This window comes from Megascapheus bottae, chromosome 2 (genome assembly GCF_031878675.1).
Source record: "Megascapheus bottae isolate mThoBot1 chromosome 2, mThoBot2.hap1, whole genome shotgun sequence".
In the NCBI taxonomy this organism is placed as follows: Eukaryota; Metazoa; Chordata; class Mammalia; order Rodentia; family Geomyidae; genus Megascapheus; species Megascapheus bottae.
The window spans coordinates 83478654-83495984 of record NC_143510.1 but is presented as its reverse complement, the minus strand read 5'-3'; the positions used below and the strand labels follow the sequence as shown (position 1 = coordinate 83495984).

General features: G+C 37.7%; 1 protein-coding gene across 3 annotated transcripts in view; it reads left to right on the top strand.

Moving 5' to 3' along the window:
• C2H12orf42 (chromosome 2 C12orf42 homolog) overlaps positions 1–11487 on the top strand; it is a 107784-nt gene extending 96297 nt beyond the window's left edge. For all 3 annotated transcript variants that reach the window (XM_090328517.1, XM_090328516.1, XM_090328518.1), the window contains 2 exons: positions 8471–8812; positions 10864–11487. In XM_090328517.1, the coding sequence (XP_090184643.1) occupies positions 8471–8812; positions 10864–11336 (815 nt within the window). In that variant the 3' untranslated portion in view covers positions 11337–11487. The remainder of the gene's footprint in view (positions 1–8470; positions 8813–10863) is intronic.
• Positions 11488–17331: the final 5844 nt, after the last annotated feature.

The following is a 17331-nucleotide window of genomic DNA, read 5'->3' as shown; positions in this document are numbered from 1 at the left end:
CATGATCCTTTTTATTCCCTAAAAAGATGGTAATATATTTTATTGTATCTTTGAGAATGGAAAACTTCAGAGCTTACCTAAGTATCTTTTTGTTAAAAATAGTTACCCTATTTTTACCTCAAGAGAAATGTAGACCTTTGTGATAGAAAGACTAAATTTGTAAATATATGTATTCTCAGTAGATGAAGTATGAGAATAAGGTCTAATTTTCTTGAAGCTAATGTAAGCTGCAAACATGGCCCATACAGTGGAGTGCTTGACTAGCAAGCACAAGGCCTGCATTCAACCTCTAGTACTGACTTGCAAACTACTTAAAGTTATTTTGATTAAGTACCAAAGAGATGATGTAAACTATACTAATGAAGGGGAAGAGTAGGTGATATATGAAAAGAATATGAAATTTGCACTCATGTAGACCTCAGGGAAGATCCTAACCTATGACTTTGGAGCTCTTCTGATCTTCTTCACTGCTGTATCTTTCATTCTTAATGCATTCCTCTTGGATAATATTTTCTTTTGTAGCTAGAGAATAGAAGAATCTAAGAATAAGGAAATTCTCTTAAGTCACTTAGAACCACAGGATCTTTGGTCTGGAAAAACTCTGTGTGTGTGTGTGTGTGTGTGTGTGTGTGTGTGTGTGTGTATTTTGTCTATTTTGTCTATGTGTGTGTTCACGTGTATAGAAAAGATAAGACATTATTACTATATGAGATAACCAAAACTTTTCCAGCAAGAGACTTAAAAATAATTGCTTAAAGTCTTTGAGTGCTTATTTCTTATACTAAACACATTTATTTAGCAACTATTTATTGAATACTACAAATATGACATGGTAGACACTAGGTTGGATTCAGAAAATAATATTTCCTTTAATAACTTATAAGATATAAGGTACAAAGAGATGCATACTTAAGTAAGACATTCTGTTGTGATGGGTCCAGAGATGAGATACTGCTAGGAACATGAGCAGCAGGTATGGCCCCAGAAAAGGTGTGGTGCTTATCTGGCCTTGAACAGCAACAGGCTGTGGGCAGATTGAGGACATTCTGGGTAGAGGCCACAGTATGAAGAAAAGACAGAAGCAGAAACAAAGCCTTAATACGAACACAAGTGGTTGAATTTGGAAACACCAGTTTTTTTGTTTTTGTTTTTGTTTTTTGCCAGGCCTGGGTCTTGAACTCAGGGGCTGATCATTGTCCTTGGGCTTTCTCAAGGCTAGCACTTTACCACTTGAGCCATAACACCACTTCTGGTGTTTCCTGTGTATGTGATACTGAGGAATCCAACTCAGGGTTTCATGCGTGCTAGGCAAGCTCTCTACCACTAGGCCATACTCACGGCCCATACCATTATTTTTTAATGATGTGGTATCTCATTGTTTCCAAAGCTACCTTGCTTAGAAAATGGCCTTTCAAAGATAGTTCAAAAATTGCATTTTTCTTGACCCTTATCTCTGTCCTTCTCTGGAGTATAAATGAATGAAACTGGTGTCTTGTTTGCTGTTAAAAAAGGAGAAATTACTTCAAAGAAATATAATTTTTGTTTCTACAGAAATATATTATAAATCAAGTTGAGCAAGGTGTTATCTGTCTATAATTCCAGCATTCAGTAGGCTGAGGCAAGAGAATCATGAGTTTGAAGGTAATCTGGGCTATGTGGAATGGTCCTCTCTTCCTCAAGCAAAATGAAAATAAAAACATAGCAACAAAATAACAAACTTATTGTAAGGAAGTGGCAAACTCAGACATGGATTTTGTTGTATTTTTGAAAGTTGGACATTTATGTCCAAATGTCTTCCAAATGTCTACAGGGCAAACACAATAAATAAACTCTGCTTTGCTTCTCTTCTCATGAAGTTTGTAGTAATTTTAAAGACAATTCAGTGAGCAATTTTAAATGCTGAATGTTAAGATAAAACAAGTCGGAGGAATCCTGAGAACATACAGAAAAAAGGGCCCAAGAAAAACAAAACTCAAAAAGATAAGCACTAGAAATTAACTAAAGGAAGCGGGAGTGGAAAATTTCCCACAGGAGAAGAAAATATACAGGTTAGAGGAGAATATAAGTTATCCATGAAACTCAAGAAACTCTCTTTCTCTTACCCACTTTTCTCCTCACCTCTCTCAACAGCAAAGCCAAGTGAGAGTGCCAAGGTAAATAGCTACGTATTTTTAAGATGTCTTAAATGGGAAAATATTCCAACTTTTAAATTAAAATTTTAGTCTCCAGAACCATTTGCCTCTACTATTGAACATAAAATGGTCTGTAATCAAAATGGCCATGTAAGAAAGCCAGTTATCTACTTTTGGGTTAATATTAAATACATGTGACACCATTTTGTTCCATTCAACTCTGCTATTATGTTTCACTTTGTCATTAAAAATGTAAGTGTTTTCAGTAAAACCTGGCCTTTGAGTTCTTATGTACTAATTGTATTAATAATCGAAATCTTACTGATAGAATTTTCATAGATTTCTTGGCCTTTACCATAAAGAGAACCATTCAAATCTCTAGAGATGTTCAAAAATGTGATTTCTATTTTCTGTGGGGGATGTTGGGCCTATGAGATGGAGATGCCATTTGGTGCTGTGATTTTGTTATTTAATTAAGTTGTTCATTGGGTTGCCTGGTTATTTTAACCTTCCCCTGTGGCCTGGAGGTATATTCCTGAAACGCCATCTCTCATCAGAATGGCTGCTGCCCCTTCAAAGAATTGAAAAGATATTTGTATGAGGAGGAGATGATCACTCAAGAAGATTTGCCTCATTGCTGTCAGCTGTCAGCTTAATACATTTATTTGGACAGCAGTAGAACTTAGAAAGTTCTAAGTTCTAAGAAATATGATGGATGTGCCATTCTGGTGACCTTTACACAAGGCCACATGTTAATATTCAGGACCTCCCTTTTGTTGGCCTTGAACAATGGCTGTCATTAAGAAAGCTTGGTTTGTCCAATATGCCCTCTGTTAGGATGCCGGACCACTCTTGATTGGTCACCAGGAAGTATCATGTGCCTTTGATAGAAATGACATGGAAGATGTATGGTCAAAGTGCTGTGCTCAGAACCACTGCTGTGCAGGGGAGAAAACGACTGTGACCCAAATAGCCCTGCCCTCAAACAATGTCTCACCAACCCAAGACAACATATTGGGAAGAAAAATGCTTGTAAACGGCATGTGTTAGAAGATGTATTGGCCAGACGGCCATAGGGCAATCTTTGAACTATTGAAATCTTTAGAAATATTGTTTGGTTCTGAAACAATACTTACAAACCTAATTAATCAAGCATAGATGGTTTAGTTTCAGGCTTTCCACAGTGTGTTGCTTTCATCTAAGAATAGGGTCTGTTGGGTTCTTTTGGCTATTTCACAGAGGCACGCAAAAACTCAGCATGGGGATTCATGTTCATACAAGTTGAAGCTCTAAATTTCAAAATAATATCTACACAGATTTCTGGCAATCCCTTCAACAAAGGCCAGGGTTGGCCTTTGTTATTTCTGGTTCTCTGCTTGACTTCTCCCACCATCCTTCTCCTCAGTTTTATTCATTACAATCACTTCTTTATGGCACTGTTTTAAAAAAGGAAATAAGTCTTATGGATTTCTCTAGCTTGAGTAGAAACACTTTAGCTCTTACAGAACACTTACAATGAATGTTTGGTTTCTTAACTGTGTGCCAGTGGGTGACATGGATTTTTTTTTACACATTCACAGGTACATCTCCCTGTTTCCCTGTCTTAGTATTATCATTTCAAAAGAATCATCAGCTAGTTGCCAGTGGTTCATGCCTATAATCCTTGCTATTCTGGAGGCTGAGACCTGAGGATTGTGGTTTTAAAGCTCACTGGAGCAAGAAAGTATGTGAGACTTGTATCTCCAATAATCACCCCAAAATCTAGCTGTTAGCTTTGAGCAACAGGGCCAGATGCTGAATTCAAGCCCTGGCATCGGCGCACGCGCGCGCGCGCGCGCACACACACACACACACACACACACACACACACACACACACACACACACACACACACACACACACACACACACACACACCCCTACCCCTAAATTAAAGAATCATCAAAAAATCGATCATGTTAGTTCAGTTGGTAGAGAGACTTGGCATCAACTTCATAGCAGAAGCCTCAGGTACTGTCTGAATGATAATATAGGCAGGAAACCACTAGCCTTTTGTCTCTCAAGATAGTTGTGGTTACCCGTGTAGGGGCAGATTATGAACTTTGTGGATTATTCCTGCGTTTCCCACTGTGTCCTTGGGGGCTGGGTCACTGATTCCCACCTGGTTAGAACACACACAGCAGGAGAAAGGAAAGAGGCTGAACTTGAGGCTACAGTTACACTGTTTGCAAACCATTTTGGTGAAAGCCTTGGGGGAAGGAGACTTGTTCAAATCCATTCCCTATTAGAAAAATGAAATCAAGACCACATGGCAGTGCCATTTTATATCCACTTAAATTGCCAAACACAAAAGTTGAAAAATTTTCAGGTAGTAGCAAATGTCAGGAAGAATATGGAATATTAGACAGCTATATATGGTACTGGTAGAAGGTAAATAAATCTGAGGGAAACTGGGTCTGTATAGTTTGGATAAAATGGTATCTATACCTGTGCCTGGGCTAGAAAAACGGAAAGTACATGGACATGAACATTCATAGCAGTTCTGCTCATACTATTAAAAAAAGACTACCGGGTACCAGTGGTTCACGCCTGTAATCCTTGGTATTCAGGAGGCTGAGATCCGAGGATCAGGGTTCAAAGCCAGCCTGAGCAAGAAGGTCTGTAAGACTTTTATCACAAATTAACTACCAAAAGAAGCCAGAAATGGAGCTGTGGCTCAAGTGGTAGATTGAGAAACTTAAAAATGCTCAGAATAGCACTCAAGGACTGAGTTCAAGCCCTAGGACAGCTATAAGAAAGAGAAGAAAGAGAGGGCAGGGGGGGAACAAGAAGAAAGGGGGAGAAGAGAAGGAAGGAAGAAAGGAGGAAGGAAAGAAGGGAGTGAGGGAGGAAGAAAAGGAGGGAAGGAAGGAAGAGAGGGAGGGAGGATAAGAAAAAAAGCAAACTAAAACTGTTCTTTATCCCTATGCCCATCAATGAGAATAGATGAATGAATTGTAGATATTCATGTAACAAAACTGGGTGAATATAGCATTATCTTTAAATTATACATATTATGTATACTACTTTATATTTATGATGTTATGGTATAAGAAACTGCCCACCTGTGACTACTTTTGACATACCGAATGGTACTATTTCAAAAAAAAATAAATGAAAGTATTTAAAAAATTGTTTAGCATAATAAAAAGTGACCTGGAGACTCAGATTTTCAGGGTTGGAGAAGATTTTAGAGGTGATTTAAATTATTTGAAAGATGTTAACACCATGGCCTGATTGTTTATGGTTCATTCAGTTAGCTAGTGAGTTCTCTATGACGAAAAAAGCTCAGGTTCTTAGACTAATGTTCTTTGAATTGGTGACATATTTGGAAGTTAAAAATGACCAACAGTGCCTTTGGGCTTGAGATTTTCTGTGAGTTAACTGCTCTGAGTAAGGCTGAGGGTGTGGTTAGAGGACAACGGCTCAGGAAGGAGGAGGGAGAGCTGTGTCTGCAGTCTTCACACTGCACTCCTTCCTTGGGGAGTAGAGTGGTTGAGTGCTTAGAAGAAGGGCCATCAATTCCTGATTATACATACGTTGGTAGTTCTGAGGATTAGACCAGGACCTTGTGCATCTTAGAGAAGAAAGTGTACCATTGAGCTATATTTCTAGCCCTCTCTTGATTGTACAATGTATTTATTTATTTATTAATAAGAAGTAAAATTATATTTCTTTCTTAATTAATACATGACACAAATTAGGATATTGTGTAACCAAAAGATCCCAAACTAACAGAGCATCCATGAAATACAATGGTCTGATTTTTTTTTTAATGGCCATGTTGAAATCAAGGAGTAATGTTACAGTACAAGTATGTAATTAGCAAAATTTGGACTGTGACAGCACTACTGGAAAAATTATGGCAATTACTTCCATCAATAAACTAAATATAGGAACAGAGAACATATATATTCACATATATAAGTGTATGTAACTGAATTTCATAAGACTTATATTCTCTGAATTAGGCTGAATGGATACCTTGAAGAGACATTTGATAGAACTTGAACTCTGTTGATATATGTGATTTTATTAATGATTTACAGTATGCTTTGAGTTTTAAAACATTGCTACAGTTACAGTTTAGAATGGTATTCCTTTAAAATTAAGCATGCACATACAGGTAGAGATAAGAATGTTATAATTTACATTATAATTATGTATGTATCACTTATAGATTCTATAGTAGATCTTCCATGTCTGTGGAATCAATTCATTATGATTGAAAATATTTGAAAGACAATGGTTGTCTACTGAACATATGCAGATTTTTTAAGGTTTGAATTATACACCAAAAAGCAACTTCATTTGCTTCGTTTTCTCCCAACTTTTATTCTTTTCATTAAAAGTGTGTTGTATAATCTTTTATTTTCATATTTAACAATTATTCTTCCACATAAACTCTAGATATTTACATTCCTAGCAGGTAGGTATGATTATTCTTATTTTATAAACATGCAACTGAAGTAAGGTAAAATTAAGGAAAATCTTCCACAGTTATGCAGAGATGAATTGTAAAAGTCAGAGCTTACACTACCTTCACCAAGCCACAAAGCTTGCATGTATGTATTTTTCTACTATTAGAATATTATCCTGTCTTCAAAATTAGCCAAAATCTACTTTTGTATACATAGAAAAGAGTTTCAAAAAGAATTGAATTTGGTAATAAGATAAGGCAGATGAATCCTCGATTGTTTCATATTTTTCCCAATATACTTCTTATACTAAGAGACCATGATAATTTGAAATTAAAACCCTAGGTTTCACACACACGCATGTACACACACACACACACACACTCACTCACACATATCCCTCTATATTTTCCATCTATTTGTACATTCCATGGAGGCTACTACTCCATCTTTCTGCCTGGCTCTTCTCTCTGTTATCAGTTCATTGGGCATTGGCTATGAGGCTTAGCATTTCTTCTCAGCTGTTACCTTAAGTCATCTTCCCCTGTCTTTCACATCACCGTCATCTGATAGACACGCCTGCTCTTCAACATTCTCTACTCTCTGCTGTGTTTCACTTATTGGAAACTCTTTCTCATGATCACTTTGTACTAGGGAACGTGAAGATACAGACACGAATGGCCCCAGTGGGCACAGTTATCAGTTTCTCTTTAGATGTGAATTAGGTAAAAGAACTCATCTCAAATGTAGATAAGAATCAAAGAGGGACACACTCAACACTATCTTTAAAATGAATTATACAACTTGTGGATGGGTGTAGGAGGGAAAAACTGGGAGAGAGTGAGGGAAGGAGTGACACTGTCCAAAAAGAAACATACTCATCTGACTTACATAACTCTAACCCCTAGGCATATCATTTTTATACTTACAATTAAATAAAAAAGAAAGTGAGAGGCTCTGCCTCTCACTGGACTTGTTATATCACTTAACATTTTAATCCAATACTCTAGAGCAGTTTTATACAATGGATGTTATTTTTACTTTAGTGAGCATTTCTTGAGCGGTAGATTTGGGTGGTGGGGCTGAAAGACTCAGGTTTGAGTTTCAACTCTGCACATTAACTTTAGTGTAGTATTGGGCCGTGTACTGCTCTAAGTCTCTGTCAGTTTTACAGGGTTGAATCACCAACTGTGTGGCTTAAAAACAATAGCAATTTGTTCTTTCAGTTCTGGACATCAGAAGTCCAAAGTCAAGGTGTTTCCTTGGCAACACTTCCCCTGAAGGTGCTAGAGGAGGTTCCTTTCTTGTTTCTTCTTCCTGACAGTTCTGAGTGTTTCTTTGCTGGGGTACCATCTCCAGTGTACCATGTGTGTTATATTCCTTATAAGGATAGAATGGTAAGTTCTAATCAAGTCTGAATCTATTTTACCCTGGTTACAATCAAAAACCTTATTTTGCAATATGATCATGTACTGGGGGTTTGGACTTTCTTGCCTTTCCTTTTGGAGAGTTATGGTATGCTTGATATATGCATTCAACTAGCTTCCTGGCCTGTGTACTATAACTAATCATCATTCCTGCTAAGCTGTGGATCTTGAGAGGACTAAAGATGAGCTTATTCAGAGTTTCACACTGTTATGGCAGCATAGCTTATACTTAACAAAAACATTCTTGTAACTTGACCTCCTTTTCCCCACTTTGTCCTCCTGTTCTTACCATGTGGGCACCTCACTCTTTTGGCTTTGCCATTTATTGCCCCCCTGTAGAAACACAAAGCAAACATTGATACAGTATGTGTTCTTATTCTTTTGCCCACTAATTTAGTAGATAATATAGAAATACATTTTTAAACTAACATATTTACCTTTTATGGTATTTCCAGAAAGGACTCGAGGTCCAGTTGCATGTAAAAGACTACTTAATATTAGCCGGTACATAATCCCCATACTTTCCGAGAACATAGAGTGTTTTGATGGAGAAAGCTATGAAAGGGCCTGCCCCTCTCCATCCAGTGAGATGAACGAAAATCCATTGAACGCCACAGCTGGAAAAAAGAAGAAAACCAAACAATCCCCCAAGAAGGCCTGGAGCAGTCCGTATTTGGAAAGACGAATGGCAGATAGGCCTCTTCGACTACCCTCACCAAAACCTATTCACCTGGAGGCTGCAGGTAGACATTTAAGTCTTCATCCGCAGTCCCCAAGCAGTGCCGAGAAAGATACTGGTAGGTCAAGTTGTAGTTCCTAACTTTCTAGTTGTATATCACATTTTATTTTTAGGTTCCTTAGAAGCAGTATGGATGACTGAGCCAGGGGGTATGCCATCTTCTAAAAGGTGTTATAGGAACAGTGTTAGTTTGCCAGTCCTGTGGCTTGAACTCAGGGCTCTGTCCTTGGACATGTTTTGCTCAAGACTAGCACTAGCTGCCACTTCCAGCTTTTTTCTGTGTATGTGGTACCAAGGAATCGAACCCAGGGCTTCATGCATGTCAGGCAAGCACTCTACCACGAGGCTATGCTTCTGGCCCTAGTGTCAGTTAATTTTTAATGAGAGTCTACAAGTGTGGCCAAGCGTTATATTGAACAAGAGAGCAAGTATAAGTAACTTGATGATTCAAGTATCACACCAGATGAATGGTATTTCAATCCCCATTTCTTAAGCTGCCCTCATGTGCTTAGGTCTGTGTGCTCATTTTACATGATTTTTGCAAAATCTCCAAATGCTTAAGCTGATATTAGTATCTCCTCCATCTCACAGATAAGGAAGCCATGAATTGATAGCCTAGGATAAAGTGTATGATAATAACATGTCTCCCAGTCATACATCTTCTTAAAAGAAATCATTAAAAGTCAGCAAATGAACCAAAGCAGTGCTTCTTTGGAGCTACAAAAGAAACACCTCGTCGCAGCCTATCTCTCACATCAGTTCTGCAGCCATGATAAACTCACAGAAATGTTCTTTGAACTCAGATGAGCTCTGTGAATTAAGGATTATGACTACTTTGAAGAGCTGTTGTAATCTAGAATATTTGCTTTTCACAAAGTTCTCTGGGCATAATAGAGATTATATGATACCTGATGAGAAAAATGGCAGGAAATTGCACATATCTCTAAATTTCTAGAAACTGTCACAAGGAAGAATTAAACTGACAGTGTTAGCAAGCTTCCATAAAAAGGAATTGTAGAGGAGAGATTACACCCCAATTGTTTGCACAATTTGTTGCAGTTGAGAGAGAGAGGAGAGGGAGAGAATGACAAAGAGAGAAGAGGGGCAGGGAGGGCGGGGGAGTTGACAGAACTTTTCTTTGGATTACAGAATGTACCATTGTAGCAACAATGTTAAGGACTGGGGTGTCTAGAAGTAAAGCTGTGGTTCAAGTGGCAGGGTGTCAGCCTTGAGTAAAAACGCTAAGCAAGAGCCCTGAGTTCAAGCCCTAGTACCAGCAACACACACACACACACACACGTGCAAACACACATATTACCATACCTTTTACATGAAAAAAATTACTGGAGCAAAAGAAAAAATAAAACCTGTTATTAGTGTTAACGGGTCTTATTGAGTTAGGTTAATCCACTGTTTTTACTTTCAGCTGGATTGCCTTTTCCCATAAAACCTGTGAATTATTTGGATTTTTTAAATCAAGTCATGCATTGCTCAACTGAATAGGCCATAGATTTTTTTTTTATTCACACATAGTGTAGAAACCCGCAAAAATAATTTTCCATTCACAAACGCTCCAAATTCAGACGTTGATGTGCTCTGTTTTGAATGGTTATCTTTCCAATGAAAAGTTTTATGGCAATTCTGTAAAAATCATTTGGATGTGAGGAAGATACCATTTAAAAAAATACTGGTACTGGGACTTGAACTCTGAGCCTAGGCATTGTCCCTTAGTTTTATCTCTCCTGGCTGGTGCTCTACCATTTGAGCCACAACTCCATTTTCAGGTCTTTGGTGATTAATTGAAAATAAGTCTCATGGCCTTTCCTAAGCCCAAGGCTGGCTTCAGACTGCCAGTTTCTCAGGTCTCAGCTTATTGAGCAGCTGGAATGAACAGGCATGAGCCCCACTTCTGCTTAACACTAGCCTTTTGTTTAAAGAAATGTGGGAACTACTGGGGGCTTTTCACTTCTCTCCCCACAATGTCAACCTTGATTTCTTGAGCAGCAAGACAGAGTTTTGTTCCATGTCCCAAATGCAGCATGGTTCTGCCATACACCCTAATAAATCTTTCATTCTCTCCCCCACCCCTTTTTATTTCCCGCCTTCCAGATCCCAAAGAGAGACCTTTCACTGCCATCAGCTCCTGTGGCAAGAACCAGGCCCAGAGCCTCCAGCTGGGCAGCAGAAGGAGTGTATCAGAACCCAAGCTGGAAGATGGTCAGTCAGCCACAGCTGATTCCATCGCCTACCCAGATCTCCAAAGCGGGGACCTTGTTGCAACTGGACACGCATTGGGCATATTCAGGGTTGCCATAGCACCAGAGAAGCTAGCCAAGCATCCTCAGCATCTTCACCTGCGGGAGGAAGGGAGGCCGAGGGCAGACACCCCACTCCCAAGCAATCTGGCAATAGCACCCCTACCTATGCTTCAGGGTGGTACTTGTACCCATTTTCCTTCCAAGAAGTTAATAAAGGTCTACTCTTCCCCACTTCCCCGCCCACCCCGGGGTTTCCATACGGCTTGTTCACAGGCTCTGCGGAGGCCGGTGGTGAATGTGGTGATGAATGCTCACTTGCCTTGACTGCTGGGGGAATTGTTCCACGAGCCCTGCCCATCCTGCGTTCAATGCCTGCGCAGAACAACAGAAAGGGCCTCAGATGTACTGGTTTCCACAGAACTATTGTTGGGCTTTTGTGAAGCATTTTTGAACCTAATAAATAATGTCAAAAGTCTCTGTCTCAGCCCCAAACGTTCCTTTTGGAAGCATCTCTAATCGTATTTTTTTTTTTGTTCTACAGTCTTGCAAAGAATGTGTGCCCCATTGGGGACAGGGGGCACCGCGTGCCACTTTGCCGTGTGGCTACTGGGGACCTGACGCCCTTCTCGGGTTTCCTTGAACAGGTAAACCGGCTCACTTGCCAGCTTTGGCTCCGGCTTAGGGATGTTTTTTCTAAGGGCCTTTAGAATTTCTAAACAGAGTTTTTTTTATTATTATTATTTAAATAATTGAATGCCTGTAATTCAATAGTTGACGTGAAATTTGATTACTCTTGATGTGCTTAGGGAAATTCTTCGGACTATATTAAGGTTTCTATGTCAGAAATCTGAAGCCAGATTTGTAGTTCCAGGCATTGATAACACTTGGAAGGAAGTTTAATGTAAAAGACAATCCTAAGGTGGTGGGTTTTTTTTTTTTTTTTTTTAAATTTTGGGGCTAGAAAATACCAGAACTGTTGTTGGAGTACATGATCAACTCAGGGGCATTTTAAGGTGTTTTTTTTTTTTTTTAATTATGTCATCCTCACAGCTTCATTGAGTGGCTTTTCACTGTGCTATAATGTTGAGATGATTTTTTTTTATGGAATTTTATTCTTTTATGAGACTATCTAGGCCTCTTTCCCTTCATTTTAAATATTCAGAAACAGGAGTCAGTATGATCAATACATCTTATCTTCAGTTCCTTACAGTTTCTTTACTGCCCTGGATTTACAGAACTTGGCACATGAAACTTGTACATATATATATATATATATATATATATATGTTCTGCATGAAGTAGAGTTAATTTATCTATATATGTATATTCTCTGTAGGTGAAGTAGAATGCAGGGTATTTATTTTCATATACTTCAAGCATTTTTCAAGCATAAATTTAAGTGTGTTTCAGTAAGGATAGCATAGAGTAAGCCAGCTGACTTAAATTTAATGATTATCATTAATATGATCACTATGGTTTTTATCATCTAATGCTTTAATTGCATTGCTGATTTATTAGCAGGGTTTATTGTAAGAAAATTCATAGACAACTGCTATAGTTTCTTGAATATATGATATATACTCACCAAAATTGACATTCAACCATTTGCCATTTGGGAAGCAATAGGTTGACAAACCGAAGGGTTGTAGATAGAATTTTGATTCTGAGATATTTTTCAACCTCATTATGAGTTTTCACAATGGTGTTTTCACAGGTCAAGAAACCATTGCCATGGTAGTGTGCTTGCTTAGCAAGCATGAAGCCCTGGGTTCAATTCCCAGTATTGCAAACCATTGCCTTGGGAAATTTAAAACAGCTTAAAGTTCATAATGTTTACTATAAGAACAGGAAATGTAGTTGGGATAGTAGAATGATTCCTAACTGCAGAGATTCAACTTGGTAAATTTACTAAAACAGCATTGCAGAAGGACCAATTCTGTTAAGAACAAAAAAAAAAAAAAAAAAAAAGGAAAGACCAAACAAATGATTAATTTGTTTCAGGCTATGGAATATACCTGCAGATCCAAAACATTTTTATTATCATTAAAAAAATCTAGTTGTAGTATTATGGCCTCTGGAAAAAGAATCCAAGTATATAATTTTTAGTTTGCTTAAATTTCTTTTACTTAAGCATTTTTATCAATATGTATTGATTGGACAGGGAGATTTCATTGTGTCATTCCCATATATACTTACAATGTGTCTTGATTACACTCATTCCCTTCATTAACTCCCTCATTTTCTCTCCTTCTTAAAAGAACTCCAACAGGTTTCATTGTTCAATTTTCATCAAAATTGAAATAAATAAAATAAAATACACCAACCATATTCACCTTCTCTATTTGGTACACAGTCCTGGATCGGATCTATTTCATGTTCCTGTCATTTTTTAAAGTGTAGATTAATTGGTGGTTTCACTGTAGGGTATCACACATGCATACACTGCACATTAATCAGTTTGACTGTATTTCTCTCTCTCTCTCTCTCTCCCTCTCTCTGTCTCTCTCTCTGTCTCTCTCTGTCTCTCTGTCTCTCTGTCTCTGTCTCTCTGTCTCTCTCTGTCTCTCTGTCTCTCTGTCTCTCTCTCTCTCTCTCTCTCTCTCTCTCTCTCTCTCTCTCTCTCGCTCTCCATCTTTGACTTCTTTTAGTGAGGTTCATTGTACCATCTAACTACATAGATGCAATACATTTCAGTATTGCCCAGCATACACATAAGGTTTTTGAAGAATCATTCTAGTGGTGAGTGTATTTTTATTAAATCATTTTCAGTTTTCTCATATTTGATTCTATAACTACTCAGCTGCTCGAATGTAAAGACTTGTCAGTAGTGGATACTTTTAATATGGAAAATACTTCAAATACTTTAAATAGAAAATATTTTAAAATGGAAATCTTCACAAAAAAGAAAGATGCATTTGATTTTTGACTCTACCATCTTAATAAACTAGGGCTATAAATTGTCTTTGGATTTTATGGAATAAACTTGAATTTAAAACTTGGTGTGAGTGTGTGATAGTGAGGTTTTGAACTTAGGGTCTAGCACTTGATAGATGGGTGCATTACCATCTAATTCATGCTACAGTTCTGTTTGCTTTGGTTACTTTTTTTAAACATAAGGTATGGAATATTTTCCCTAGGATCTCAATCTGAGATTATCCTACCTAGACTTCCTGTGTAGCTGGGATTGCAGATAGGCTCCACAAAGTCTGATTTGGTTTTGAAATATTTTAAGATTTAAATGGAAACACCAGTTTCACTATTAGAGTATGTAGTAATTATTCCTTTCAAAAGTTTTCCTGAAGCTATACACGCTGATATATGTTCACTCACAAAAACAACAGATAATATTTATCACATACTCGATATTTATTTATTTAACTGCTCTGTTATAGTCAGAGTATTAATATTCATAGATCATGCAAATTATACTTTCAACTCTTCAGATGGAAATCTTGAACCTTTTAGCTGTTATATATCTTCCCATTTTGTTCCTAAGCAACTACAAATTTATTTTCTGCCTCTGTCAATATGCCAAGCTGGAGAGTCAATAGGAGTGAAATCATAATATGTAGTATTGTGACTAGATTTTTTCATTTAACACAAGTTCTAAGATCCATCCATGTTCCCTTTTATAGTGAAATAATGTTGAATTGTGTAGATATTGCACATTCATCTGTCAGTAAAAGATGGGGTTAGTCTTATTGTCCTTACTGTCTTATTAGGGACAGTTCTGCACTGCTTTTCTTTCTCTATTGCATTTTCTGTTGGGTATGTTTGATTTGGTCCCTCTCTCCCCCACAGTACACAAGTTGTATGTTACTGTTATCCTGTTTACCCAGGAGAATCCTGAGAATAGAAAGGGTAATATTATTTGTATAGAGCCACATGGCCTGATAAGAGAGACCTGGTCTGTAAGCCTGACGCTGACCTGTATTCATGCTGCTTCTACCTGTGTGAGCTTCCCTCAGATAGGCTCTCTCAGAAAGTTCACAAGAGTAGCCAGGAGCCAGTGGCTCATGCCTGTACTTCTAGATATTCAGGAGGCTGAGATCTGAGGATCACAATTCAAAGCCAGGCTGAGCAGACAAATCTGTAAAATTCATATCTTCCACAATTAACTATCAAAAAAGCCAGAAGTGGCTCTGTGACTCAAGTGGTAGAGTGGCAGCCTTGAGGAAAACTAAAACAAAACAACAACAACAACAACCAACAAAAGAGAGATTGAGGCCCAAATTCAAGCCCTGATATTGACATATAGACAAATAAACAACAAAAGGGATGACACGAAAGTAGCACCAACTATTAGTATATACTCATTGTCCCAGCCATTTATCAAACACTTGATGGAAGGACACACATATTTGCTAAAGTACACCCAGAAAGCACAATTCTTTTTTTGAAAAGAAAATATGGCTATTCTGTTTCAAATAAACATGTATACAATATATCAGATAACAAGGTAAGATACTGTAACAAGATGAGATAACCAAGGGACAACAAAAAGTTGAGAAATAACATAGTACATTAAGAACAGCGATCATATACACACAAAAAAAGAAAATGTGGCTATTTATGAATGTACATGAAATAGTATAAATAAAGTAAGAAGTCATATACAGTTCAAATTATAATGACAAATAAATGCTTTCACATTTCTAATATGGCAAGAAGAAGCAAGTGGAAAACATAATTCTTAAAAATAGAGAGGCCTACATGGAATTAGCACTATTGGCCTATTTCTGTGCCATTTGCCTAAAATCACATCTTGTCACTTTGTCTCACTGGTTCTCATCTCTCTAAAATGCATTATGTGGCTGGATGTATGAACTGACAACATCTCACCTCTAAATCATCTTTTGGCAAATTCTCTTGGAGCTGGTCCCTTCACTCACTTTTCCTTTGGATGGAATCAGAAATCAGGATGGCTTGTTAGTTCCTTCCTTCCCTCATCTCCTCTAGGTTAAACTTGAATTCTTTTTAAGTTTGAGATTGTGTGTGTGTGTGTGTGTGTGTGTGTGTGTGACTTTAACAATGTTCTCTTCACATGTCCATGCCTAGGCCCAACAATTGCTTGTTGACCCATTTTAACCTCTTTTGAGCATCATCTTCAAAGTGTAACTGTCCTTGACAATGAAAGAGACCTTCCTATTGTCTGGTCCTTCCAGGCAATCTTTAGCTCAATGGCTTTCAGATAGAGGAGTTGGCCAGAGGAAGGAGACAAAGTGAGCTGTTGTTCCTGAGTGACTTTTCTAAAGTTTCCCCCTTTCTCTCTTAGAATGGTGCATTTCTATAGAAGATGACAGACGTTTTGACAGGTGCAATATGCTTTGAACTGTTGTGTCAGATAATCCTTTTGTCTTGGCTTTTCCCAGCAGAGTGGTACATCTTAGGATACTGATATGCATATTGTTTGCTTTTTATTTAGTGTGGCGAAGCCTTCCTCTTTCCTTTTTCTCCACCTCTCTCTTTAGGCTCTTTGCACGCATGTCACTATCCCAGATGGAAAGGCAGCCATTAGTGCAGGAACTTCTAATTTTCCCCCTCCCACTTTTTCCTTAAAATGGAAATCATTGCTTACATAGTTTTCTCATTATATTTTTTAAAGGGAAGAAAAACACACTCTTGAATGGCATAAGCAAATGTAGCAACTATATATATATATAATCTAACCATCCAATGATAATAATTATTTGCCTTTTGAAGAATACTCCTTCATGTATTTTTCTTAACATATTCATATATGAAACTCTTGTAAAAAATCAGCTCATGTGTTCTCTTCTATGAGCTTATATTTCTCCCATCACAATGAACTATGAACATCTTTGTAATATGAGTATATGGAGATCTTTGTTAACATTTTAAATGCAGAGAATTTCATTGTATTATTGAATCATAATAATTTAACAATTTTCCTTGTTTTGGAACATTTTAGTTATTTATAAATTTTATTAAGTTTTTTTAAAAATGAAAACTGGCAACTTCCAAGAATATAACAGCATAGTGCTTGTTGTTCCATAATTAACATTATATGGAAATAGAGCTTTAGCCCTGTCCAGTCTGTTTTTTGGGTTTGGTACTTTGTCTATTTCTGTGAAATGTAATTGTTGCCTGGCATCTTGTTCCAAGTACAACTAACAAGAACAGACTGAACCAAGATATGAGGTAAGTGGGTTTGATTTCCTCTTTCCTTTCTCCTTCTTTCTCTCCTCCCCTCCTCCTCCCCTTTCCCCTCATTCTTTTCCTCTTCCTCATGTCAGGGTCTTATGTAGCCCAGATGGGTTTTTGCCTCCATCTCCAGAGTACCAGGATTACAGGCATG